This window comes from Astyanax mexicanus, chromosome 2, assembly GCF_023375975.1.
Source record: "Astyanax mexicanus isolate ESR-SI-001 chromosome 2, AstMex3_surface, whole genome shotgun sequence".
NCBI classification, from domain to species: Eukaryota; Metazoa; Chordata; class Actinopteri; order Characiformes; family Acestrorhamphidae; genus Astyanax; species Astyanax mexicanus.
In genome coordinates, this window is record NC_064409.1 from 30,200,966 (window position 1) to 30,228,760 (window position 27,795).

Below are 27,795 nucleotides of genomic sequence, written 5' to 3' on the forward strand. Positions count from 1 at the left end.
TAGTAGTCCTTTATCTGTTTCCCTGCATACTTTATTGTTCAGAATGTTCAGAACCCCTCAGTGTTTTAACTCTTTAGCTGGTATTTTTAAAGGCCCTATTGAAACACTGTGAAATTCAGGTGGAAAAACGCCGCTTATCGATTATAAGATCAAGATCAATCAACTAATGATTAATGAATTAAACAATAATTTGCATCCCTAGTAGACATGCAACAGTGCAGTGCTGAGTGACCCACAAATATTAAATAATACCTGTTCTGAGGTGGTCCTGACCATTGAAAAACAGAAGGATCAAGTTGCCAGCATATTGCAACATCTTTCTCAACATCAATCCCATCCTCAAGAATGACCTGTAAGCACCTGGATGCTGGATGTTTGTGTTGCCTCCCAATCAGAACCCAATCAATCAAAGTGTTGACACTTTAGAAAACCTTTTAGAAATAATATTTCTCCTAAATAATTATTTGATTACACATTTTGTCATGCACCCAATTATTGCCTTTGTGTTTATTGGAATATCACAAAAAAGCGACTTAAAAAAAACTCCAAAAACTGTCTGGACAACATGAATGGCACCCTTTTAAAATTGTGGGTAAATAACTTAGTTTCAAGCATGTGATGCTCATTTAAACTTGTGACAAAAAACATTTTGATATTTGAATGAAATTAAATGGTATGGCATGTCAGCGATTAGTCTGGATCTAAATCCCATTGAACACCTGTGAAAAGATTTTAAAATTGCTGCTGGGAGAAGGCACCCTCAAAATATAAGATACCTAAAGCAGCCTGATCCAAAATTCCATTTGAGAAGCTTGTTAATGGGTATAGAAAGCGATTGATTTCAGTTGTTTTTTGAGGATGAGCAACATAATATTAAGTTAAGCCCATTTTTAGAATTTTTAAGAAACAATTAGAAAAAAATATTAACTATTTCTGTTAAGAGTTATAGTTGTGAGTAGACCAGGGTTGCCAGATGGCATTTAGAGGGCATTTTGTGGGGATTTCATAAATGAAATGTCTGCCTAGAACCGTATGATTGAGAGTAAACAACATATAAGGCAGATGTTTGTGGTGCATTTGAAACCAATTGATACCGCTTATGAATCAATGTAAGGTTTATGTTAAACATTTACATTTAAACATTTATGTTAATGTATGTTAAACAGGGTGACATTTTCAACTATGACTAACTGATGGAGCAGCTTTGTAGAAGGAGTGTAGGAGTGCCAGGAGGTGATATTTTTATGGCTCAGTTATGTATATATTTGTGAGTAATACACAGTGCCTTTGAAGATAGCAGTTGTTTTATGAAGGAAAACTAAAAAACAAAGAGCATTTATAGTCAGCAGAAAAAGTAGTAATTTTTCTGTATTCTATCTTTGATTTTTTTTTAGCTCAACTTATCATTATACACCAGCAAAAAACACTTATATACAGGGGTTGGACAATGAAACTGAGTTCAAAAGAGGGCAAATGGCTGGTGCATCTGTGACCAAGACAGCAAGTCTTTGTGACTCATCAAGAGCCACGGTATCAAGGGTAATGTCAGCATACCTCCAAGATGCATGAACCACATCCAACAGGATTAACTGTGGACGCAAGAGGAAGCTGTCTGAAAAGGATGTTTGGGTGCTAACCCAGATTGTATCCAAAAAACAAAACCACGGCTGCCCAAATCACAGCAGAATTCAATGTGCACCTCAACTCTACTGTTTCCACCAGAACTGTCCGTCGGGACAATAAATTATTGTGGTCTAAAACCAGGTGTTTCAGTTTCATTGTCCAACCCCTGTATTTTTAAACAGCAGAACGTTTAAAATTCTGCAGAAGTAAAAATAGTAAAAAATGTTTGTGACATTTCTAGGGAAACTGGTCTGGGCATGAATCCCAGGCCCTTGCTCAATGTAAGTTCGTTGCAGGCTTATTTCTAGCTACTCCACAGTGCCCAACTCTCAAATGAGATCATATGAGCTGAGTATATCACCACTCATTAAAATGTTGTGCTACAGTTTCATAAATCAGATGTGGAATCACTCATTTTGGCCACCCAAATCAGTGCTCCTATACAGCTTTGATGAATAAAGGCTATTGTGTCTTATTTTCAAATGACTTTATGCTACAGTACTATGAGTTAGTTTTATTGCATGTGAGACATAACTGCTATAAAACAAAGCCTGAATATCCTCAGTGTGGCAGAGACTGCAATGCATACTCACTATGCCGCCATGGATTCAGTCTGAAAAGTGACAAAGGCCATTCCCAGTGCACGTGGCCCATGAATGTCTTTGTACTTTTTCAAGTCTTCTTCAAGTCTAGACACCTGAGAACAGTAGTATTCTACAGCATCAACCTGTACATATTTATACACACACACACACACAACAGTATGTCCATATTAGATTGCGGCACTAGTGATCCTTTATTAACAATTATAATTTCAGAAACAAACATCATTTTATGTATCCTGCGTTATATAGAATAGCTGGCTCATGATAGTTTTCTTGACTAAGGACATAGTCCATGTTACCCTTTCACATGCTTGGCAAATGCAACAGCCACAGAGGTGTCCACATGGTCGTGGGTTGATTAGTTCATGGTGCCCCTGGCAATCTAAAATCTTGCGGTAATAATCCAGGTTTTTCTCTGCTCGCTTCCTGTTTAAAACAATCATTAAAAGTAAAAAATATAACCTACACTGACTTTTTATCTTGTAACAGAAATACTTTCTCTCTAATTGGAAAGAAGAACATACTGTGATCATTAAAACATACAACCTTGTGCTTATTTAGGACAATAAATATGTTTTTAAATATTTCTGATCATTGCTAAATCTGATATTTATGAATTCTGCTTACTTTTCTGTTGTTAAGTATATCAGCTTTGTCACATCATAGCACAGATGAACATCTGTCACGTGGCAGGTGGGGTATGCCTCTCTGCACAAACACAAGAACACAAGCCAATTAAATTACAGTAGACTTATAACACAATCAGTAAGGTTGTACCATTTACCATTTATGACCCACCACTGCGATGGATGGTAACCATCGCGATGCCACGCACACTTTTTTCCAGAAACATGCACTGACCTTCTTTAGGTCTCCTTCACCTAAAACTTTAGCAGGGATTGTACGGAAAATGATCAAATCAGTTATATAACTTATATGAATTAGAGTCAGGGAAGAAAATTAAAATACCCTACTGCTATAAATATGCCTAATTGGCATATTATTATATTATGTATTATTATTCCATTATTATTCTATTATTATTAGGATATTATTATTTATATCTAGGTTACAGCTTTTCCTTGTTTTTTTCCCACATGTCTGTATTAATTTTAAACATTTCATGTTATTAACGCAAATAGAATAAGCCTGCTCGTTGTGCGTGGGGAAACTTGCTTATTGTCAACCAGTGTTGGGCGCGTTACTTTGAAAAAGTAATTAGTTATATTTACTAGTTACTTTTCCAAAAAAAGTAACTGAGTTAATAGAAGAGGTACTCCACTATAAAAGCAACTAGTTACCAAAAGTAACTAAATTGTAATGTAATGTAATTACATTGTAATTTCTATTATTATTAGACAAATAACAAACGAAAATAAACTTGTTGTTGACTAAAATATAATCTAACGAATTTCAAAACATAGAAACGAAAAACGTTAAAATGGTGTAAATATAACAGTTTAACAGAGAGAGAAAGAGAGCTGAATTCAGCGCGAGGCTACAAATAATATAACAACTCAGTTTAGTTAAATTAATTAAGATGAGTGATGACCTGTACATTTAATCAAATATTGTCAAATATAAAGGATAGGTTGAGGTTTTGATGAGCTGTTTCAATTTTTTTGAAACTGAAACTAACTGAAAGTGATATTATTCTGCGCACTATTATTTTTTATTAATTTTAAATATTATTATTTAATTATAATGATAATTATATATCAAATTATAATTTTTTTCTTCATAAATTCTTTATTTTTTATGTATCAATTTTTATGATCTTTTTAAAATGTCCTATGTTTCCTTTTTTTACGTATATATTTTATTCATCTTTAGTACATGTCAATTTTTATTTCTAATTTCTAATCTAATTTTCTAACACAGCCCCCCCTGCATGCTATTTACCCTCCAGATGAGCCAGAGAGCCCCACCAGCATGTTCCCATTATTCAGCAGAAACAAATTGTTCCAGCATAAACTAAACCCATCATAATTACAAACATAGCATATTATTAACATCTTAACATACTCATATTAACATAAATCAAAGATCTATCATGCCCACTGACCTCTAACAATAATCTCTAGTTTCAGTAGTTTAATTTAAACACCTGTGTGTGCCATCAGACTGATTTCTATTTCTGTATTAGCTTTTCAATGTTGTTTATCCAATAATAATTTCCATATTTTATGCTTATGCTGTTATTTATGTTACAATCTGGTGTGGATCAGAGAAGGCTGGGATCCCTGTTTCAGTCTTGCTTCCTCTTAAGCTTTCTACTTTAGACACATACCTTTGTAAAGCTGCCTTGTGACAATATACACATAAACATGTAACTTATAACAATATTAACATTAAACAAAACCATTTATGACCAACTGAAAAACTATGAAAAAATATTTATGAGCAACGTTAACCTAACCCTCACAATAGACTTCAAACAACCTTTGCTAGTTTAGCACTTAAAGCATTACAAAATGTTAGTGCTTGAAAGTTTGCAAACGCTTAAAGATGTTCTATATTTTTCCTTAAATTTGAGTCCTAAGTCCAAAAAATAGACAAGGATAAACAAATCAAACAAATGAGACAAAAATATAACATTTGCTCATTTATTCATTAAGGAAAGTATCGTTCCATGCCATTACTGATTGGAACTATCAAAACCCAAATTGCTGACTGGCCAAATCAATGTCCTGACATTAATCCAAGACATGTTGTGGAAGGATCTGAAAGAAGCAGTTAATGGGAGAAAATACACCAACGTAACAGAGCTGAATCTCTTTTGTACGAAGAAATGGGCTAACAATCCTGCGTCACCTTTAACCCTGACAGATATGCAATACTTTATACATTTCTTCAATAAATAAATTACCAAGCCCAATAGTTTGTCTTGTGTGTTTTATGTGGTTCTCCTTATCTATTTTTATTAATCATGTGAAATGCTAATGAAGTTTTAAGTTCAAATTTATGAATAAAAAAAAGTTGTAGCTTACATAAAATGTGCCTTTAAACTGTCTTCTGTGGCTGTCAGGGGAATTGAGCACACAAAAAGGGTTTTTCTGGCCTGGAGAAAAGAAAACAGAAAGTGGATGACCACACACACACACACACACACACACACACACACAATATCTTAATCCATTTTTGTGCACGTTTGTTTGAGGCACATCCTGGGGTGTATGAGAAGAGAAGAGAGGTGTATACAGCAGATATATCGACTCACAGACTCTCTTTTTGTTTCCTTCATTAGTGAAGTGTGACGCCTCAGCAGCGCCACTGTGAGGACCAAATACAGAATTGCAAACACGGTGTGTATCCAAAGCAGATTATCTCTGAAAAACAGTAATCAGTAATAAAAACAGTTTTATTTAAAGGACACAGAATACCACTAGACATTAGTGGTATTAGTAATATACCAGACGTTAGTGTTGTGAGATATATATATATATATATATATATATATATATATATATATATATATATATATAATTAGTAGAGGGGCTATATATATTTATATCAGTATTTTGTAAAATTTTTTGTAAAATTAGCTGTCTTAGCTGTTCCCCTATTTTTATTTTTATTTGTAATTTTTACTATATATAAAATTATACAGCTTTCTCAGATATCATAAAATCATTTGCAGCTCTCAATCATTCTGCACATTTTTGCAGCTTCCTACAAAGCATTTAATGTCTACTAATATGAAGAGGACTATCATCATACTAACGTCACATATGACAGTGAGATTATAGGTTAAAATCCCAGAACTGGTTGGGTACAAATTTTTGCCATTAACTCCAACTGGCAAAGGTGGCATTGCTCTTCTGATCCATATAAATATTACTATGTTCCTATGGTTTTCAATGTCTGCTACAAATTGTTTATATAAATATTGTTTATTGTTTATCCTCTGAGTGTAATTATGTTTTTCTTAGTTGATAGATTAGCAGTCAAACAATCAACCTATTATTTTTTTTTTTAAACTTGGGAGTACAATTAAGAGTGCCTTTCATTTACAGTGGTGCTTAGTCAATACATACTTTAAAGTACATACACAGATTATATTGATATAGAAAACAAATATTTAAATAATTAAGATATAAAACAAAAAAAATACATATAATTAACATAGTTAGGTGCAAGAGTAGAGCAGAGCAGAGAGTAGCACTGTAAGCAAACAAAAGTAATAAAAGTAATAAAAATGATAAGGTCAAGGAGCAACAAAAGAACAAAAAATAAATACATAAATAAACATAAAACAGTAAAATAAAAACAAAGCTAAAAACAATAAAGAGTGGAAAACATAAAAAAATATGTTAGAAAAAAATATTTAGAAAAAATAAGAAATAAAAAATGTTAGCTAAAATAAAGTAAATCAGTGGCAGGCTGTATGAAGGGGGTTCATAATGATTGAGTGACACCAGTGAGCTGAGCTTTAGTTTCCTGTAGTGAATTTCAGCTTGCTGGTGATCTGTAGCTAAATCCAGATTAACCTGTGCAATTATCCATTAAAATTCACAGGAAAACATTATGTCTACATAAAAAATAACGAGCTGTGTGAAAGCGTCCCAACCATTTTTTACATTTAATCATAACCACTTTTACTGAATTTACCTTCATATCATATGGCTGAGGTCTAGCTTACACCCACATCTACTTAATCTAGGCTCAGGATCTTATCTCTGCTCCTGTGAATCAACCATGCAATAACAACCATGCACTATAGTTTCTCAGATGCATGTCTACACTGATTTGTAAACATAAAAGTATTACAGCATATGTTCATGTGAAAAAGTGGCACGAGTACACAAACAAAAATAAAAATGAATTTTATTGCATCAATGCTTGTAATGACATTAATCTGCACAAATATTATACTGGATAGTATTAGTGTTTCAACTTATCAAGCATTTTTATTTCTAAATGGCCCCTGTACACATCACAGAGTGTGTGCAGCAAACTATTTCTTACTTCTTATTCAAATATTTTCATACTGACAATCTGCAGATTTCTAGATTGCTCAATATTTGCAGTTAACAACTGCATGTCTATTAACAATTAACTGTGATACCTAAAAAAAAAAACACTAATTAATCAAATATACATGATATATGTGCACATTATGCATTGGGACATATGTACTTGCAAACAAACCTACCCTTGCTGAAGATTTCCAATGGTCGTTCTGCCAAAGTTATATGGATCATTTGCTGTAATAAAACAATCATTAAACATTCATTAGAGTAAGTATTCAATGCAAACACAAGATGCTGAACCATTTAGCGTCATTAACGTTATATGTTCACATCACAATGTTTGCATAAATTGAACTGGTTATTTCTGTTCATGTGAATCAACCATAAACTGGCAACCACACACACTTGTACACTGATCTGTAAATACAGAGTAAAGGATTTGCAGGCTTCAATGTACAATAGAAAAGTGCACTACAAGATTTCTATTTAGAATACCTTTGTAGCCAAATTGGGTTTAGTTTGCGTTTCTAGCAATTACATGATCAGTTCTTTTGAAATGTTTAATTAACAGTTAACAATTAAAAAAGGCTACATAAGAATGCTTTGCTGGCTCCGTACAATTTTCTTTTTCTGCTTTGTGCACATTAATTAGTTCTATGTTCAGAGTGCTAGGCAGCTGCTTGGAGCAACTAAATGCTACATTACTGAGACAAGGAGTTCTTCTTCATATTGTGTTAAATTAAGTTTTAAAAATTGGGCCACCAGGCCTTGCCTAAGCCAAACTGTAACTGGCTTAAAGTTTGAAAGCTTGTTAAAATGTACATCTGCCTTTACATGCTTAAAATGTTTCAATATTTCATTCAAATTTAAAAATCTGCAACACATTTAATTTTCTGTAATAAAAGATTTCAACATTAGCCTAAACATTAGCATGCTCACTATACACTCACTGAACAATTTATTAAAAAGAGCTGTACATCTATTTACTCATGGTATTCTTTCATTAGCCAATCATATGGCACATACAGGCCAGTCACTTTAACTAATTATCAACCATCAGAATAGAGGAAAATTTGTGATTTTCAGTGTCATGATTGTTGGTGCCAGATGGGATGGTTTGAGTATTTCTAGAACTGCTGATCTTGGATTTTCAGACACAATATTGGGCAATATATCTGTGAATAAAAAAGCCCTTGTTAAATAAAAACTCTATTCAACTGCAAAGGACCATTTCATGTCAGCCAGAGACAGAAAGCTGAGGCAGCAGTCTGCAAAAGCTCAGCAAAAGTGGACATCTAAAGACTGAAGAAACTGAAGTTTGATTTATTTTGATGGTACGGTCAGAATTTGGTACAAACAACTTGAATATGTGGGTGCAACCTGGCTTGTGTCAATAGTGCAAGGCTATCAAGTTGTTAATCACTGCCACAGTTAACTAGAGTCTTCTTGCTGACCATGTACATCCCTTCATAGCCCCAATTTACCCATCCTTTATTAAAAGGTTTAACTTTAATGCATAACTGTGGGCAATTGCAGGGGGCACAGGTGAGATAAGATAAATCATAAAACATTTCCCCCCCCCCCCCCCCCCCCCCACACTATAACCAGTCACTTCAGGAAATGGGTTATATTTTAGAATCAAGAACAAGAACATTACACACCCAGCAGGTCTCCAGAGAGATTAACTGGGAGTATCACAGATACAGACATCACACAGACGATGAGCAGCAAAATAATAAGATGGCGCTGAAAGGAGAGATAGTGCACAGCATCTATTCCACATCTCTCTTTCACCATTGCCTCACTGCAAACACACACACACACACACACACACACATACACACACTTATGTCTCTCCAATATGTTACAACTATATGTGAAGGAAAAGTATGATGAACTCATTCATGATCTAAACATGTTTTGATGACTACAAAAAAACATATACGTGTTTGTAATACACCAAAAAGGTAACACAAAACAACTCACTCCATTCTGACGATGAAGGTGAGCCAAGAACATACACCCTAAGAGAAAGAAATGGAAATCACATAGGATATGACAATGATGGTGGTGATGATTGATTTGAAGATGCTCAGACTCACCCTTTCGTACTCAGGATCCTCAATGGACATGAAAGAGGTCATTCTACCATAGCGACGTTTAGAAATGTCATTAAACCTGTAGCCCCCAAAAGATCAATAGTTTAGTAGCAGCACAAGACCTTTTTATATATAGAACTAAAAACATGCTCAAGTTCCTAATGACACACACATAACGTGCCTTTATGAATAATTTCTTAATACGTAAAGGCACTTTATTAATTACAAAAAGGGAAACTTGGTTATGGTTAAATGATAAGGTTGGAAGGGACTGTTTTTTACAAGCTATTTTTTAAGACATGGTAAACACATACAATATCAACAATAATCAAAAGGTTAATACTACTACCACTACCACCAATAACAACACAACATAAACTTGGCATGACACATTTAAAATTACAGTGTTGATCTCCAAATTTCTGATGTGTTCTTACACACCCTTCAGCCTCTGCTACTAATGCCAGTCTTCCATAATCCCATAGTTTCCTTCTGATGCAGGTAAAGACCAGCAGCAACACCTGTGGGTCATCGTAGACAACAATTATATAAAACACCTTAAAATATCGGCTAATTTAGTACTATTAGTAAAAAACCTTATACAACCTTGACATGAATAAAATATAGTCTTAGAATGAATTGCAATTGCAATAGTAAGTCACTCCTAGATTTGCTTTAAGTCTACATTTTGACATAACTGTGAAACCGGCAATATTATGTAGCATTTTTACTATAAATAAGCTTTAAAATCATTGTGATGCTTCAGTAACTTGCAACAGGAAGTAAAGTGTCTGTCATTACTACAATGCTAACTATTTTACTGTGCATGAGAACTGTGCCACACTGCATACCTTTAAAAACATTTGTGTAAAATCTGATAACTCATATACCATATCAGTGTAAATGCTTTAGATGCAGGTTCTGTATATCTCAGCACGTCATATTTTATGTGCGACCCTGGTGCTGAGGGGATTCAAGTATATTTTTCTTAATTGCACTGAATTATATTCTCTAACTGAACTGTCTTCCCTGGACAGTTATTGGCCCAAGAGGAGCAGATATTGATCAGACTTTGAGACAGAGTTTCCCAGAAAGTGATTAAACTGCACTTGTAGATTGCTGCACTTAATAAAAAAATATACAATGTGACCATACATGTAATGGGATATCTGTATTCAATTCAATACAGTATCTTTTAATAAGATTATGTATAATTCCTGTCTGTGGTGCAGATTCGTGAATTCACCGGTAACTACGTATTATGCTGATGGTTTTGTGTTCTGAAAAACTGGAAATGAAAAAGCTTGGTGGATTCAGTCATAGTTTTACTTCTAAATTATTAGCTCTGCCCTACATTTTCCTGTATCACAGTTTCACAAAGAAGCCACAAACATAAGGCCATTAATGGAAAAACAACAATAGATTACAATGTACACATTAGCTAAACCGTGCCAGATATGTATTCACCATATGGCCAAAGGCCTTTTTAAATAAACAGATATAATTACTTTTGGATTATTCTCTTCTGTCTCTTTCCCACTTTTACTACAGTACCTCCTGCCCAGATATAGAAACAGTACTCACTAGGAAGACCAAGAAGTCAAGCAGCAGAACCACAGGCACTCCTCCAAAGCTCACTCCCTTCAGCACAGTGTTCTGGGAAGCACTGTAGCAGCTGTTGTCTGCAAGCACAGTGCCATTATTCTCCAGCAGAGGAAAGCGGCCCCTCCATGTCGAATCCATCTGCAATCCTGAGAGGGAAAATTAAGTAGTTTTCCTAATGAGGGAACATTCAATTCTCAAGCAAAACAGTAAAGAATGATTTCTTCACACAGGGTTTAAAGCATACTCCTAAAATATATGAACCCCAATCAAATGTTGTGTACAGTGGTATTGAAGGTTTGTGAACACTTTAAAATATTCTAGATTTCTGTATAAATATCACCCTAAAGATCATCAGATTATTGGAAGTCCTCAAAGTAGATAAAGAGAAAACAAATGAGCTAAAATATTAATGTTTGGTCATTTTTTTATTGAGAAAACTGATAAAGAATTCACAACTGCAACAAAGTGACAGACGTCAATGATATAATATGTCATGATACTTAAAATGCACGTCATATATCCAGGATTGAAGTAAAATGAATGATATCGGACAGATGTAATCTGTGCCTCTTGTAGCTGTTAGAGTTAGTAGCAGTGTTTAAATGTTTGGTTTAGAGAAGCTAATTAACATAATAAGACCTCAGCAGTTTTCAGTAGTTAGCTTTGTCCGCTGTACTCTCAGACCCGAGTCTTTAACTTCTAAATACTAGTTGGAGCTCACATGTTTGAGGAGACCAGCATTTTTCTCACTGACGCTGACTCATCCCGGCTCTCTGCCTGAAGGTGCTCTCACACCGCCGCTAACTCTGCCCGGCTCCCTGCCTGAAGGTGCTCTCACACCGCCGCTAACTCTGCCCGGCTCCCTGCCTGAAGGTGCTCTCACACCGCCGCTAACTCTGCCCGGCTCGCAGCTTGAACACAGGAACCGAACAGGTCAGTTACTATCCCCAGTTGCAGGAGAGATACAGGAATTTCCTACAGTAACAGGGACCCGCCTCAATTATCATTACAAAGTTCCTTGCTCGAAACCCACACCTTTCATAATTCTGTCCTCATTACTACCATGTCACATTATGAGGCTGTTGTTAGACATGATTTAGTTACCGCCAAAGCTTCCAAACCACATCAACAAACAAAAATGCTCACGATTTAGTCGTTCTGTACTTCGTCATCTGTTAATTATTCTCTTACTCATAATTTCTAGGAATGTACACATTCACCGTGGCCCTAGCCCAAGTGTTTAAAATCAAAGCGATCTCAGTTTTAATGATTTCTGCTCCCGAGGTAACCTGGAATTCTTACACATTAATGTAAGGAGTTTGCGATCGAAAATGGACCAGTTGAGAATCTGGGTCCATACCTCCTCAAGGATTCAAGGATTCAAGGAGATTTTATTGTCATTCGCATCACATGTGGTACATGAGGTGGAACGAAATTGTGATCTCACTATCCAGTTTTACATCCAAAGAGCTGTTATTAAATAGATATATAGATAAAAAAAAAGAATACTATAAAAAAATAGAATATACAAAATAGATAGATAAATACCCCAAAAGAATAAGAAATAAATAGAGAGTAGAAAGGTTCAGCAACGTGAAGTCCAGAGTGCAAGTGTGCTATAGCAGCATGATATGGAATTAGAGCAGTGGAGATAAAGTGTCTCAGTGCAAGTAAAGTGACCATGTTGGTAAACAGTAAACAGTAATTTGTCCTTGGTGTCAGTGCAGTGTGTTGTTAAGTGGAGTTTAAGAGTCTTACAGCTTCCGGAATGAAGCTGTTTCTGAGTCTGGTTGTTTTGCACTTAATGCTCCGCAGCCTCCGGCCTGAGGGGAGTGGGACAAAAAGTGCGTGTGCTGGGTGGGTGGGATCCTTCCTGATGCTGGTGGCCCGTTTCCTGCATCTGGAGGTGTAAATGTCCGTGGTGCTGGGGAAGCTAACTCCAACAATCCTCTGTGCAGCCTTCACCACCCTCTGCAGTGCTTTCCTGTCTGCAGCAGAGCAGCTTCCATGCCACACATTGATGCTGGAGCACACAACGCTCTCCACCACACATCTGTAGAAGGAGGTGAGGACTGCGCTCCCGAGTCCAGCTCGTCTCAGCCTCCTGAGGAAGTAGAGCCGCTGATGTGCCTTCCTGACCAGAGCGGAAGTGTTGTTGCTCCAGGTGAGGTTGCTGGACAGGTGCACACCCAAGTACCTGTAGCTGTCAACCACTTCCACCGCAGATCCTCCAATGTGCAGGGGGAGGTGGGCATGCTGTCCCCTTCTGAAGTCCACAATCATCCCCTTTGTCTTTTTTACATTGATGCAGAGGTTGTTTTCTCTGCACCAATCCTCCAGGTGTTCCACCTCCTGCCTGTAGCTGGACTCATCTCTGTTTGTGATGCATCCAACCACTGCCATGTCGTCCGCAAACTTCACAATATGACAGCCTGGATGGAGAGGTGAGCAGTCATATGTGAGCAGTGTGAACAGGAGGGGGCTCAGCACACAGCCCTGAGGGGAGCCAGTGCAGAGGATTATGGAGGGGGAGGAGATGTTGTGAATCCTCACAGACTGCGGCCTGTCCGGTGATGACCAACATGTCCCCTGACATGTTGGTCATCACAGAGACGTGGTTGAGAAGGTCAGTAGAATACCCTGAAATTCTGTTGCCAGTTACAACCTGTTCAGACAGGATAGATCTTTTTACCAGAAGAAATCATCAGTGCTCAGTTTCGTTAGCAAAATCAATTCCGAAACAATTCGATTCATTGGTGCTCAAAACCAAGCTATCAAAAAGCTTCTCATTGGCAGGTTGCTACCATCCTCCATCAGGCCCAGCCTGCACCCTTACTGCTTTAAGTAATGCCCTAGCACCTTTTTTAAAATCAGAATTTGTTCTGGGACATGCTTAGACCTCTTGACAGAGTTGGGATGCATCTTGATGCTTTAAATCTTCATCAGTTAATTTCCCTTCCTACCAGGCATCACCCAAAAACATTGAAAAGGCCACATTGATTGACATTATTCTCACAAACTCACCTCATAACTATCAGTCAGGTGTGTTCTGTGGTGACATTAGTGACCACTGTTTTACTGCTTGTGTTCGGTCAAATTGTACCTCAAAAAATCTACAAAGTTCAGTTATAAACAAAACCTTAAACACTTTGACTCTCAAGCATTTCTGCACGACTCATCCATTTTAAATTGGTCTAGAGTTGGTTCGATTCCCTCAGTAAATGATGTCTGGAGTCTCTTTTATAATATGTTTAGTGCTGTTGTCAACAAACATGCCCCTTTTAAGCAATTGAGGATAAAAGCAAGACACAGTTCCTGGTTTCATCATGAATTATCCCTGCTTTTACTGCTGGCAAACTAGCCTTTAAAAGGCTCAGGAACAAGGCCACACAAGCAGTCCAAGGGCATTCCTCAGGGCTCAGGTCTTGGCCCTGCTTTATTTTCTATATATCTGAGTGACATTGCTTCTTTCACCAAAAACTCTTTGTTGCACCTCTACGCCGATGATACAGTTCTCTATTCAACATGTCCAGTCAGTAACCAATACAGTTCAAAAGAGTTTTCATAGTGTTCAACAGTTCTTCTCTACCTTACAGTCACGGATAAACACCTCTAAAACCAAGCTCATGTGGTTTAGTAGGAAGGTATCTGCCTCTTCACCAGTTCCAAGATATAGTAACCTGCGAGGGCACGGAAATATGCCAGGTCACTGAATACAAATATCTAGGTATTTGGTTAGACAGCACCTTATCCTTTTCAACTCATATCACTAAATTACAGTCTAAAATTAGATCTAATATTGGCCTCCTTTATATAATGCGTTCCTGTCTAACTCGCTCAGCTAAAGTGACATTAGTGCAATTGACAAATTTGCCCTTGTTTGATTATGGTGATGTCATGTACAGGTCTGCCAGTAATAGTCTTCTTCAAAATCTTCCACAAACGCACCCTTTAAGACTTACCACTGTTCCCTCTACGCATCTGTGAATTGGCCATCACTACACATCTGTCGTACCATTCATTAGTATATGTTCATTTACAAAACCCTTCTTGGTGTGTCTCCTCCTTACCTGCGCAACCTGCTACAATTATCTTCCTCTGCCTATAACACCCTATAATGCCCAAACCATCACACTGAAAATCCCTAAAATAAACAGTGTTTGGAGGCCAAAATTTAGGTCCAATTTGGTTCTGGGCAGGGTGTTAGGGTGTTAACAGCACAGCTGCATCATGTAGTACACCTAAAAGAAAGCTTCTGCACACACTCCTTCTCTTCAGTCATTTGCTTCTGATTGTGTCACCTATCTGTACGCAGTACATAATCCTAAACAATGTCTATATTTTTGTTTACCCATTCTAAGCAGTGTACAGAGACAAGTCCACACCAAGACAAGAAACCTTCTGTGGGATTATCAGTTTTTTCAACTAAACTCTTATATGAACACGTAACACTCTTTAACATCTTAATATATAGTGTATCAAAAAGTGAGTAGAACCCTTACATCTCTGCAGATATTTAAGCATCTTAATCTTTTTTAATGTGACAACACTGACAAAATGACACTTTGACACAGTAAAAGGTAGTCTGTGTGCAGCTTTTATAACAGTGTAAATGTATTCTTTACTCAAAATAAATCAATTTACAGTCATTAATGTGCAAACCACCAGCAACAAAAGTAAGTACACCCCTTAGTGAAAGTATTTTGTGTGACCACTAGGAGTGTCACGTTTCTCTAAATCCTCAATTCGACAATTTTAGGGTCATGATTCGATTAGATTCTCGATTTTTTTTTTCCTTTTTTACAGCAGAGAGGCCTATGCCAGTTTTAGATTAGTCTATGGTCAGTCATTGGTTTGATTCATCAAATTTACAATATCTTATTTCAAAAGGTGGGCTTGATATAAGTGATGTAAAGTGATACAAGTGATCTGTAATACACCACATTAGGCACTAATGGTCAAATTTAAATAATTTAATTAAGATATATATGTAATGCCATCTAGTGGCTTTTTTGGTAGCAGCAGTGTGCACTATTAAAACAGCAATAATAACAAAATAAATAACCAAAAATACAGGAACAGTCATGTACAAAATAATATAACAATTAGAGCCTTAACAAACTGACCTCTATCCTACTATAACAGTTAAACTTGAAAACTAAGACTTTAAGACATTTTTGGTCCATGAGAATGACAATTTACAAAATGTATATTATTAAATTATCTGAGAGAAAGATGCTCCTTAAGGTACCAAAACTATAAAAATATTTGAGGCAAGACAAAACAACTGTTATTTTTATATTTTCAAGTTTTTCTTTAAGGAGATGAGAATGTTCACATTCTCTGGAGAAAGGGCAGCTCTTTGACCAGTCACAATGTCCGCGGCTACAGTATGCTGCGCCATTTGCGCCATTAGGGAGGGACCGTCGATCCTGTTTTTGACTTCGAGGCTTGAGACTATGACATAATTTCGATGAAATATCAAAATCGTGACACCCCTAGTGACCACCATTATTTTCAAGAACTGCCTTAACTTTCCTGGGCATGGAGTTTACCAAAGCTTCACAGGTTGCCACTGGAATGCTTTTCCACTCCTCCATGACAGAATATTCAAGATGTTACGCTACTCCACCTTCCGTTTGTGGATGCCCCAAAGATGTTTTATTGGGTTTTGTATTTTCTATGTTTTATGTTTTGCCTGATTCTTTGTCCTGTGATTATGTTTCTGTAAAGATGCTTTGTGACAACACCAGTTGTAAAAAGCGCTATACAAAATAAAAATAAATTTGATGATTTTGGATCATTATCATGCTGGAACACTGCCCTGAGACCCAGTTTCCGCAGGGAGGGGATCATGCTCTGCTTCAGTATTTCACAGGACATACTAGAGTTTATGTGTCCCTCAATTAAATGTAACTCCCCAACACCTGCTGCACTCATGCCGCCCCAGATCATGGAATTCCCACCATCATGCTTGACTGTAGGCATGACATACTTATCTTTGTACTCCTCACCTGATTGCTGCCACACCTGTTTGAGACCATCTGAACCAAAGAAATTAATCTTGGTCTCATCAGACCATAGGACATGGATAACTGGAGCTATGTCCTATGGTCTGATGAGACCAAGATTAATTTCTTTGGTTCAGATGGTCTCAAGCAGGTGTGGCAGCAATCAGCAAACTGTTTGCAGGCTTTCTTGTGTACAGACCTCAGAAGAGGCTTTCTTCGGAGGTGACAGTCATGCAGACATATTTGATGTAGTGTGCGGTGTATGGTCGAGCACTGACAGACTGACCCCCCACCTCTTCAAACTCTGCAGCAATGCTGACAGCACTCCTGCGCCTATCTTTCAAAAACAGCTTTGGATATGATGCTAAGCACGCAAACTCCGCTTCTTTGGACGACCAATGCAAGGTCTGTTCTGAGTGGACCCTGCTATTTTAAAACGCTGGATGATCTTGGCCACTGTGCTACAGCTCAGTTTCAGGGTGTTGGCTTCTTGTAGCCTTAGCCATCTTCATGTAGTGCAACAATTCGTCTTTTAAGATCCTCAAAGAGTTTGTTGCATGATATTTTGGAGGGAAAAAGACAAGCAGTGCTCAATTTGGACATTTAGGGGTGTAGTCTGCTAGGGGTGTTCTCAATTGTTGCCGGTGGCTTAGACATTAATGGCTGCATTTTGAGTTATTTTAAAGGAAAGAATAAATTTTCATTGTTATATAGGCTGCACTCAGACTACTTTTCATTACGTCAAAGTGTCATTTTGTCAATATTGTCCTATGAAAAGATATACTTCAGAAATATAAGGGGTGTACACACTTTTGTGATATACATTCATATGAAAAAGTTTGGGCACCCCTATTAATCTTAATCATTTTTAGTTCTAAATATGTGGGTGTTTGCAACAGCCATTTCAGTTTGATATATCTAATAACTGATGGACACAGTAATATTTCAGGATTAAAATAAGGTTTATTGTACTAACAGAAAATGTGCAATATGCAATAAACCAAAATTTGACCGGTGCAAAAGTATGTGTACCCTCATCATTTTATTGAATTGAATACTCCTAATTACTTTTTACTGACTTACTGAAGCACAAAATTGGTTTGTTAACCTCATTGAGCTTTGAACTTCATAGCCAGGTGTATCCAATCATGAGAAAAGGTATTTAAGGTGGCCAATTGCAAGTTGTTCTCCTATTTAAATCTCCTCCGAAGATTGGCATCATGGGCTCATCAAAACAACTCTTAAATGATCTAAAAACAAAGATTGTTCAACATGGTTGTTCAGGGGAAGGATACAAAAAGTTGTCTCAGAGATTTAACCTGTCAGTTTCCACTGTGAGGAACATAGTAAGGAAATGGAAGACCACAGGGACAGTTCTTGTTAAGCCCAGAAGTGGCAGGCCAAGAAAATATCAGAAAGGCAGAGAAGAAGAATGGTGAGAACAGTCAAGGACAATCCACAGACCACCTCCAAAGAGCTGCAGCATCATCTTGCTGCAGATGGTGTCACTGTGCATCGATCAACAATACAGCGCTCTTTTCACAAGAAGCTGTATGGGAGAGTGATGCGAAAGAAGCCATTTCTGCAAGCACGCCTGACGCCTGAGAGTTGCCTGAGGTGTGCTTTTGCTTTTGCATACCTCAGGCGACTCTTGAACAATCTTTGTTTTTAGATCATTTGATAGTTGTTTTGATGAGCCCATGATGCCACTCTTCAGAGGAGATTCAAATAGGAGAACAACTTGCAATTGGGACCTTCATACCTTTTCTCATGATTGGATGCACCTGGCTATGAGGTTTAAAGCTCAATGAGGTTACCAAACCAATTTTATGCTTTAGTAAATCAGTAAAAAGTAGTTAGGAATATACAAATCAATAAAATGATAAGGGTGCCCATACATTTGCACCGGTCAAATTTTGGTTTAATGCATATTGCACATTTTCTGTTAGTACAATAAACCTTATTTTAATCCTGAAATATTACTGTGTCCATCAGTTATTAGATATATCACACTGAAATGGCTGTTGCAAACACCCAAATATTTAGAACTAAAAATGATTAAGATTAATAGGGGTGTCCAAACTTTTTTTTTGACTGTATATATATATATATCATATATAGTTATCACAACTTTTTTCCTCATACAATAAAATGTCATAAAATGACTTTACAGGCACACCTCAATAATGACTGAGGAACACTATATTTTGTTGTGAAATTGCAGTGGTCACATGTTTCTCATTTAAAAGCCTAGATCTTTAACAAAGAATTCCTTTTAAAGCCAAAAAAGGATTTAGTGAATTTTAAACACAGTGCCAAAAGTGTGCTTGGTGCAGATTTTACGTCACAAAGCTATTCATGGCCTCCTAAACTACAACATACCTGGGAGAAATGCCCCATTTTAGTATCTCACATTTAATCATATTCAAAATGACCAAGAACAGAGCTTCTGTGGTGATTGATGCAGTGCTAAAAATGCTTTTGCTGGGGATTACATCTATTTTTTCAGAACTATCACACTAAAGAATTATAATGTAAAAATATGAGGCGGAAGGCTACCTACTCATTAGCATTACAGTGGTGTAAAAAGTGTTTGTCCCCTTTCTGATTTCTTGATTTTTTGCATGTTTCCCACACTTAAATGTTTTGGAGCATCAAACCAATTTAAATATTAGTCAAAGACAACACAGTTAAACACGAAATTCTATTTTTAAATGAAGATGTTTATTAAACAAAATCCTACATGGCTCTGTGTAAAAAAAAGTGTTTGCCCCCTTGTTAAAACATACCATCACTGTGGTTTCTGACACTTGAGTACACTGTCTTTAGCCACACCCAGGCCTGATTATTGCCACACCTGTTCTCAATCAAGACATCACTTAAATAGGACCTACCTGACAAAGTGAAGTCCACCAAAAATCCTTAAAAGCTACTTGTCATGCCAAGATCCAAAGAAATTCAGGAACAATTGAAAAAGAAGGTAATTGAGATCTATCAGTCTGGAAAGTGTTATAAAGCCATTTCCAGCTTTGGGAATCCAGCGAACCACAGTGAGAGCCATTGTCCACAAATGGAACAGTGGTGAACATTCCCAGGAGTGGCCGGCCGGCCAAAATTACCGCAAGAGCACAGCGACGATTAATCCAAGAGGTCACAAAAGACCAGGGCCTGGAAGACTGATAAATGGAACTATGAATTCTGCTGTCTACCAAAAGACCCAGAAGGAGAATGTCCGACCATCTGTTTGTGACCTCAAGCTGAAACTAACTTGGGTTCTGCAGCAGAACAATGATCCAGAACACACCAGCAAGTCCCTCCCTTAATAATAAACTCCTTCATTTAAAAATAGCATTTTGTGTTTACCTGTGTTGTCTTTAATATTTAAATTGGTTTGAGGTTCTGAAACATTTAATTTGACAAACATACAAAAAATCAGGAAATCAGGAAGGGGCAAACACTTTTTCACACCACTGTAGCTTTAATGTAGTGGATTTTTTCTTTTACCCATCTCCTGACTATTACAAATGTTTGTCTTAATTGTATATTTTTACCAGAAATGTTGATTAACCAGTTCAATTCAGAAGGACTTTGACTACAAGTAATGAATGTTTTTAGTTTAATGCAGCAGTACAGTTATTTTAAATTGACAGTAGTAGTATTCCTGAGAGCAGACAGGGCAAAATACTATAATAAATAACATAAGTGTGCTTCTGTTACCATCCCTGCAAAGCCACATATATTTTAATTTCAAAGACATGTTGACTGGTAGGTCACCAGACCTTTTTCTGGCTAAAACAGTTTTTGGTGGTTACCTGAGCAACTGTGGCACTGATAATGGTGCTAAAACAAGAGCTTCTGCTAACATGGAAATAACAGAACAGGAAATTCAGTCTTTAACTGCTCATTCACACAACATTAAACCAAATAAATAAATAAATTCAAACTAAAGAGAGCTGACAGAAGGGAATTGTCGCTAAACTACTTTTAAAAATACTTTTTAGAATTCCTGGTGCAATAACTTCTGCTCACCAAAAGCAACATTTTATTTATCCTGATTTTATTTATAAAAGCAGCAAAAGGAAAACAAAAACGGAACCAACTTTAGTCCAACTGCCATATCTTCTAAACACTTGATTTCAACCAAACTTTGTTCAGCACATAATTCTGGGATGGCCAGTGAAGTTTGATATAAATACACCAAAAGGGGATGGGACCAGTGCACATCTGATTTTAAGAAACCATATGTACACTTAAGTTGCAATTGAGCATGCCAACAAATCTGGCCTTTTGTAAAACTGGTAATCCAATGACACTCGTGATGCATTTAGCAGACCATAGATTCACCAATCAGAATCAAACTTGAATGTTCTGAAAGCATATTTTGTAAACAAGTAAATTTTCTAGAATACTGGCCCCTAGGAAGTGTTCTACATTAAAAACTATGCATCCCAATTGCATACTACACACAAAAACATTAACGTATATTCTAATCTTAATATTACTATTGTTCCAGAGGTGAGTTGCCCCTCCATTTTTGTTTTGCCTTGCATTGTGGGATAATGGTGCTCATAGTAACCACAAAAAAATTAACCAGTTTTGAGTATGTATTATGGACATTTGAGTACAGTCACCTAAACTTTTTTATACTACATACTTTGTACCTAAAAATAAAATATTATTAGTACGCAATTAAGATGTTCCCTATATCTAATTAAAAGTCACCCTGCCATAATATTTTCAAACCTTATTCGGCATGAAATCATATCAGACCAAAGTTTCCAAATTTACATGTACATACATTTAGGGCTGCAGCTATCGATTGTTTTAGTAATCAAGTACTCGATTCGATTAATCAAGTAATCTGATAAAACATATTTGCCTGCCTAAAAAACAATTAAAAATACAAAAGAGAAAACAAGAAATTTAACTTAATAATGAATGACCAAATGGTTTAATTTTTAAATTCACAACATACATTTCCACATTGCAAACACAAATAGAAATAAATAAAACAGAAAAAAGACAAATACCACAAGTAAAAGTTTAATAATGAATAATTTAATAAATTAAGTTCAATTATTTAAACTTAGGATTTCTTATAAGTATTAAATATGGGGCATTAATCAATAATAAAGACATAAACATTGACTTTATGTTGTGCATCTCAGCTTCTCAGCAGCAGAGACTTGTGGAATAATTGTGACAGCAAAAATATTTTTAAAAGTTTTTTTTTTCAGCCAGCTAACTTTTACATGTATTTATTTATTAACACCACAGCGCTGTGTTTACTGATTACGTATAGCCTGTATTAAGTCTAAAACTTCTCTGCCGTAATAAACTAACCACACACACAGACAGTATTCCTAATAATCACTGCTACTACTAAGCTAGACTGGCCATCATCATCATCATCATCATCATCATCATCATCATCAACATTACCTTGTTTACATACAGTGGTGTAAAAAAGTGAAAAAAATATCTTTTTTGTGTTACATGCATGTTTCAGATCATCAAACTCATTTAAATACTAGTCAACAAGACAACAAAATGCAGTTTAAATTAAGGTTTCAAGACGGTTAAAGAAAATTAAAACCTGCATGGCCCTATGTAAAAAAGTGTTTTCACAACTTCAATTTCTCCAGGCCTGATTACTGCCAAACCTGATCTTAATTAAGAAATCACTTAAATAGAACCTGCCTGATATAGCAAAGTAGACCAAAAGATTCTCAAAAGCTAGACAGTATCATCATGCCAATATCCAAAGAAATTCAGGAACAATTGAGAAAGAAAGGAATTGAGATCTATCCATCCGGAAAAGGTTATAAAGCCATTTCTATAGTTTTGGGACTACAGTGAACCACAGTAAGAGCCATTATCCACAAACGGTGAAAACATAAAATAGTGTTGAACCTTCTTAAGAGTAGCTGGTCAACCAAAAATAACCCAAGAGTGCAGCGAAGACTCATCCAAAAAAACATTCCATAAAAATGCAGACTCTACTTGCCTCAGTTAAGGTCAGCATTCATGACCTTAAGAAGGAGACTGGGCGAGACGCGAAGTGCCAAGAAGAAAAAAAAACTGCTGAGCAAAAAGACTCAAAAAGGCCCATCTAATTTTTGCCAGAAATCTTGATAATCCCCAAGACTTGTGTGTCCCATAATATCTGGCGTAAAATAACACCCTCTTTCACTAAAAGAGCAACCTACCTACAGTAAAACATGGTGGTGGTAGTGTGATGATCATCCACCTCATCTTGATTTTTTTTATTATTTCATTCTCGTTTTCGTTCTCTCTCTCTCTCTCTCTCTCTCTCTCTCTCTCTCACTCACACACACACACACACACTCTATGTCTTCATTAATGCGTAACAGCAACAACAACATTCTCTCAACATCATCAACCTTTCAAGATTTTAAGACGTATCACGGGGTTTACTATTTCAGCAGTAGAAAGAGGTTTGATGGTCCGGGGTTGCTTTTTTACTTTTTAGAATGTCTGTTTTAGGAACCACGAAACTATCCAATTTCCCCAAAACACGACAAGAAATATCTTCCGTTTTCCTGTTCTGTTAACGACTTTACAAAACATCCGTTACCTCTGTGTATGGGTTACATTTGTTAATGCTGTTGTAACGCATTGCTAAACTGTGAGGGGAAGACTGGTAACAGCTGGTGTTTAAACAAATCTCCTGAACACGAGCTCAAGTACTCCAGTATACTGCAGCGGTCAGTGTGTGCGGTCCGACCTGCGGTACTCCGGCCGCGTCCAGCTGACTGGCTTTACTGTTAACTTTCACACTGAAACAAAGACTCGGCGGCGGACAGTTACCTCAGTTCACTCGCTCCGGTTCAGCAGCTCCCACACTCTCACAGACAGTCCGTCTTTCTCTCTCTCTTTCTCTCTCGCGCGGACTGAAGCTAAACCTGGAGCTGCACATCCGCGTCTGCGCAGACTCGCGTTCACCCCACAAGTGTTCCGCACCGCGAGCGGCTGCTGTAGGACGTGGCGAAACCGCTGTTACTAAACGGAACGTCTGAGCGGAGCTGTATTTCCTTATCCGCGGCTCCGGATTCAGTGCCGGACTGTAAACTGAGGGCGGGACCCCACCTGCTGCTGCAGAACCCATGACTGTGTCTGTAACCCGCCCACACACTGCTCTTATTCCTCACCACTAAACACAGATTAAGAGTTTATAAATCACGTGGTCATACACTCTACAATTAGCAAGCAAAGGGCTTTTAACGATGTGTTTTTATTATTATTTAGACTTTTTAAAATAGTTTTTTTTTATCATATACTTATATAGCTATGTACATTAAGAAACAACAAGCTATTTAAACTCGGCCCAGAACTCCCTTTTGGGATAACCCCTCCCTTAACCTTAAGAAACCTTAGATGTCAATAACATCACATCCTACACGCTTTCATTTGCAAGGGACTAAAGGACACTAATAAGGGCAATAATAATTTTTATCATATTATCTGCATATTTATCTGAGTGTCGACCCTGTCATGGTAAAATATCAACATTACAAATGTGTGAATAGTCAAAATAATTTAAATTGGTATGTCATTTTTTGAAAACAACAAAAGGCACAGTATTGTTGAAGGTCATGTGTGAAACTTGTGTGTCTTTTAATTTTTTCATATAAATAAATTGGATAAAAAAAAAACTCCCACCCACCCTCTGCAATTTTCAATGTTCTGTTTTTGTTTTATCCCTCCTCGTTTAATGTGTTCAGTGAATTGTGGGCAACCGAAAGCCGCAAAGGATACATCAGTTGCATCCTCCAAATGAATTTACAAGACTCTGACCCCCAGTAATTAAAAAGACAAATTAAAATAATATATTAAATCAAAACAACAGTATATTTAACCAATAAAACATTGTTTACAACTATTATTTTTATTAAGCACATGATAAATTCATGTTAATGTGTAGCCTCTAATGATACAGATTCTGTGTGTATGAAGGCTCTTGTTCAATAATTATAAACTATAAAAACCTTTTGACAAATTCTAGCACACTTGCACTTGTCTTTGGTATCAAAAGGAGACTCATTAAGGCATATATATACAAAGTGTGCAAATCTGAGTCACAATCAACATTACAAATACAAATTAGAAAAGGTTGGGACTGTATGGAAAATGCTTTTTTTTATTTCATAGACTTTTATTTGATGATCACAGTACTTACTATATTTCATGTTTTGTTAAACTTGCTAAACTTCCTTTCATTTATTAGTATTCCTCCATTCCAGTATTTCAGGCTTCCACCCTCAGGACCACCCACCATGTCAGTGTCACTGCAGTGCTAAGCATAACCCAAATAATACCTACTCTATGTTGGTCTGTTTACGGTTCAATGGTGCCACCAAATGGTGTGCAAAATTATCGGTTACAATCTTAGATTGAAGATAAGTTTATGAGTGAGAACTGTATAATTTAAAGTAGGCTATAATACCCTATTGGGCTTTGAGATTCCATGACATGTAGAAGAGTCTGGGTCCTGCAGAATATAATTAGCATAATAAACACATTTGTTTTAGGGTGTGTCAGAGGTGGAGTCAGGGCCATTTTGGTAAATTATTTATAAAATCAAATAAGCTTTGTATGACATCAAATGACATGGGTTTCTTAAATAACTTGTTCAGAAAACAATTGTTTTGAGTTAGAGTATCAGTTAATTTTCTTCTGAGCTATAATAAAATGTTCAGTTAAAATTGGTCAGTACCTAAAATGACGTTCTTAGAAAAATCAAACTTCTTTTTTAAATTCCAAGAGTAGGTCAAATTAAAAATGTTTGGAACCACTTTGTTTGTAAGCTTACGTATAAGTGTTTATCACCCTTACAGTGATGAGTGAAATTTGCTATAGAACACTGAAGTTGTGTATAATTCTGTAGTCCTTGTATGATCATATTTTTTGTTTCATGTCTAAGCTGAATTTCTCAATGGGCATAATCAATGTGCTTTTAACAAAAAAACGCCTATATCACATTCTAAATAAATAATTTAGTAAATATGTTCAGAATATGTTCAGAACCCAATACATTTTATTCTGTGTACACTTTTCTCCTTGACAGCACTGAATCCTCTGAATTACGAGATCATTTAGTATTCATAATTAGAATAATGCGACAATTAAGCTTGTGCCACCGTACATTGAACTGATCCCACGGCACAGCAGAAGCAGATGCTTCTGTACTGGTCAGCTACCCTGATTATACTGACAGACCAGCCAGACAATCGAATGTAAATTACATCACATGTTGTGCTTTGGAAAGTATTGTTGGTTATAGTGCAGTGTTTTGTTTATCTTATGACCTTTATTATGCAGTGAAATAAATGAGAGAAGTTTGGTGTTCATGGCTCATTATGTTAAGCCACGTTAAGCTCTTTCTTAATAGGTTTCAGTAGGAAGAAAACCCATGTTAAGCCTTTTTGCGTTCAGTGTTTTAGACTCTTCACTTATCGGTTCTTCATCTAGCTAGGTTAGGTCTGTAGTTCTGAGGTACAGATATTTTGTTGCTTTAGTGTTTTCCTGTTGTAACACGCCCAGCTGGCCTCAGCAAGGGCAGTTAGTTGGATTTTTGGATCAGATGTATTGTAATTAAACAATAAAACCTGAAGGGAAGCACTCTATCAGGACTAGAAACCATTTAGCAGCTAATTTCTCTTCTTATCTGCCTTTTACTAGCTCTAAAAAGTACTGGCTACACTGCTCAAAATGAACATTTCACCTCTTTATATACTTACTATGGTATACTTACTATATTATATGCTCATCTGTGAGGAAATATAATAATCCAAATTGTGTTATGACCAGAGTCTGCTAGCGTACTGTGATGCTGTGCCATGCCACCAGTTCATTGTGCTGTAGCATAAGCTTAATTGTAGCATTATTCTTATTATGACTCTTAAACAATTTGTAATTTAGAGAATCCAGTGCATTACACAGAATTAAACGTATAGGGTTCTGAACAGCCTTAAAAAGCCTATTCATTCTGCCCATTGATAACTTCAGCTTAGACACGGAACACCAAATAAGGGCATAAACAACATGGTGCCGACTTCTAGTATATAATTTCTCTCATGTACCTCCTATTTATGCTCTGCCCAGCCCATCTTAGCAACCTTAGGCCAATCAAAACTACTGTTACATGTAATGTTGTGCCATTGTGATACACTGTTATTTTTTTTAAATAACAGACTATTTAAAACAGCTAAACAGACATTTTAATATTATAGCAGTCTCAGAGACCTGGTTCAATGATGAAAATACAAATAATTATGAAATAGAAGGATATAGACTATATTATATGAAGAGAAGTGATAAAAGAGGTGGAGGGGTTGCTTTATTTATCGATATTAAATTAAAGTGTAAAATTAGAAATAAAATGTCAATAGCTGTTGATGGTGTAATGGAAATGATTACTGTTGATATAATAAATGAAAATTCTAAAAATATAATAATTAGTTGTGTGTACAGGTCACCAGGTTCAAATATTGACTTATTTACAGATAAAATAATTGAGCTCTTTGAAAGTAGTTGTAATAAAACAGTTTTTCTGTGTGGAGACTTTAATATTGATTTGGGAGGTCAAATCGATTCAAATAATATTAGAACGTTTATTAATACAATGTATAGCTTAAGTCTTTATCCTTTAATAACCAAATCAACAAGAATTACAACCCACAGTGATACAGTTATTGATAATATCTTTACAAATATAAGAAATGAAGAGGTGCTGAGTGGGATTATGATAACTGACATAAGTGATCATTTGCCAGTGTTTACAATTTGTCAAAATAATTTCAGTGAAAAAGCAGTTTTAATAAAGAAAAATATGATAAATACATAAAAAAAAGCTTTG

At 36.3% G+C, this 27,795-nt stretch overlaps 1 protein-coding gene across 3 annotated transcripts in view; it reads right to left on the bottom strand.

The window, feature by feature from the left end:
• The window catches only part of tmem63a (transmembrane protein 63A), a 33,988-nt gene extending 9,965 nt beyond the window's left edge, over nt 1-24,023 (bottom strand). The window contains exons 1-12 of one of the 3 annotated variants that reach the window (XM_049475100.1): nt 23,748-24,023; nt 10,885-11,051; nt 9,742-9,821; nt 9,304-9,379; nt 9,188-9,225; nt 8,863-9,005; nt 7,384-7,435; nt 5,449-5,557; nt 5,219-5,289; nt 2,856-2,936; nt 2,528-2,654; nt 2,217-2,350 (exon numbers count right to left, since the gene is read on the bottom strand). In XM_049475100.1, the coding sequence (XP_049331057.1) occupies nt 2,217-2,350; nt 2,528-2,654; nt 2,856-2,936; nt 5,219-5,289; nt 5,449-5,557; nt 7,384-7,435; nt 8,863-9,005; nt 9,188-9,225; nt 9,304-9,379; nt 9,742-9,821; nt 10,885-11,043 (1,070 nt within the window). In that variant the 5' untranslated portion in view covers nt 11,044-11,051; nt 23,748-24,023. Of the gene's footprint in view, nt 1-2,216; nt 2,351-2,527; nt 2,655-2,855; nt 2,937-5,218; nt 5,290-5,448; nt 5,558-7,383; nt 7,436-8,862; nt 9,006-9,187; nt 9,226-9,303; nt 9,382-9,741; nt 9,822-10,884; nt 11,052-23,747 lie in introns of those variants that run through there. The other 2 variants (XM_049475102.1, XM_049475101.1) reach the window with 2 other exon arrangements.
• Nucleotides 24,024-27,795: the final 3,772 nt, after the last annotated feature.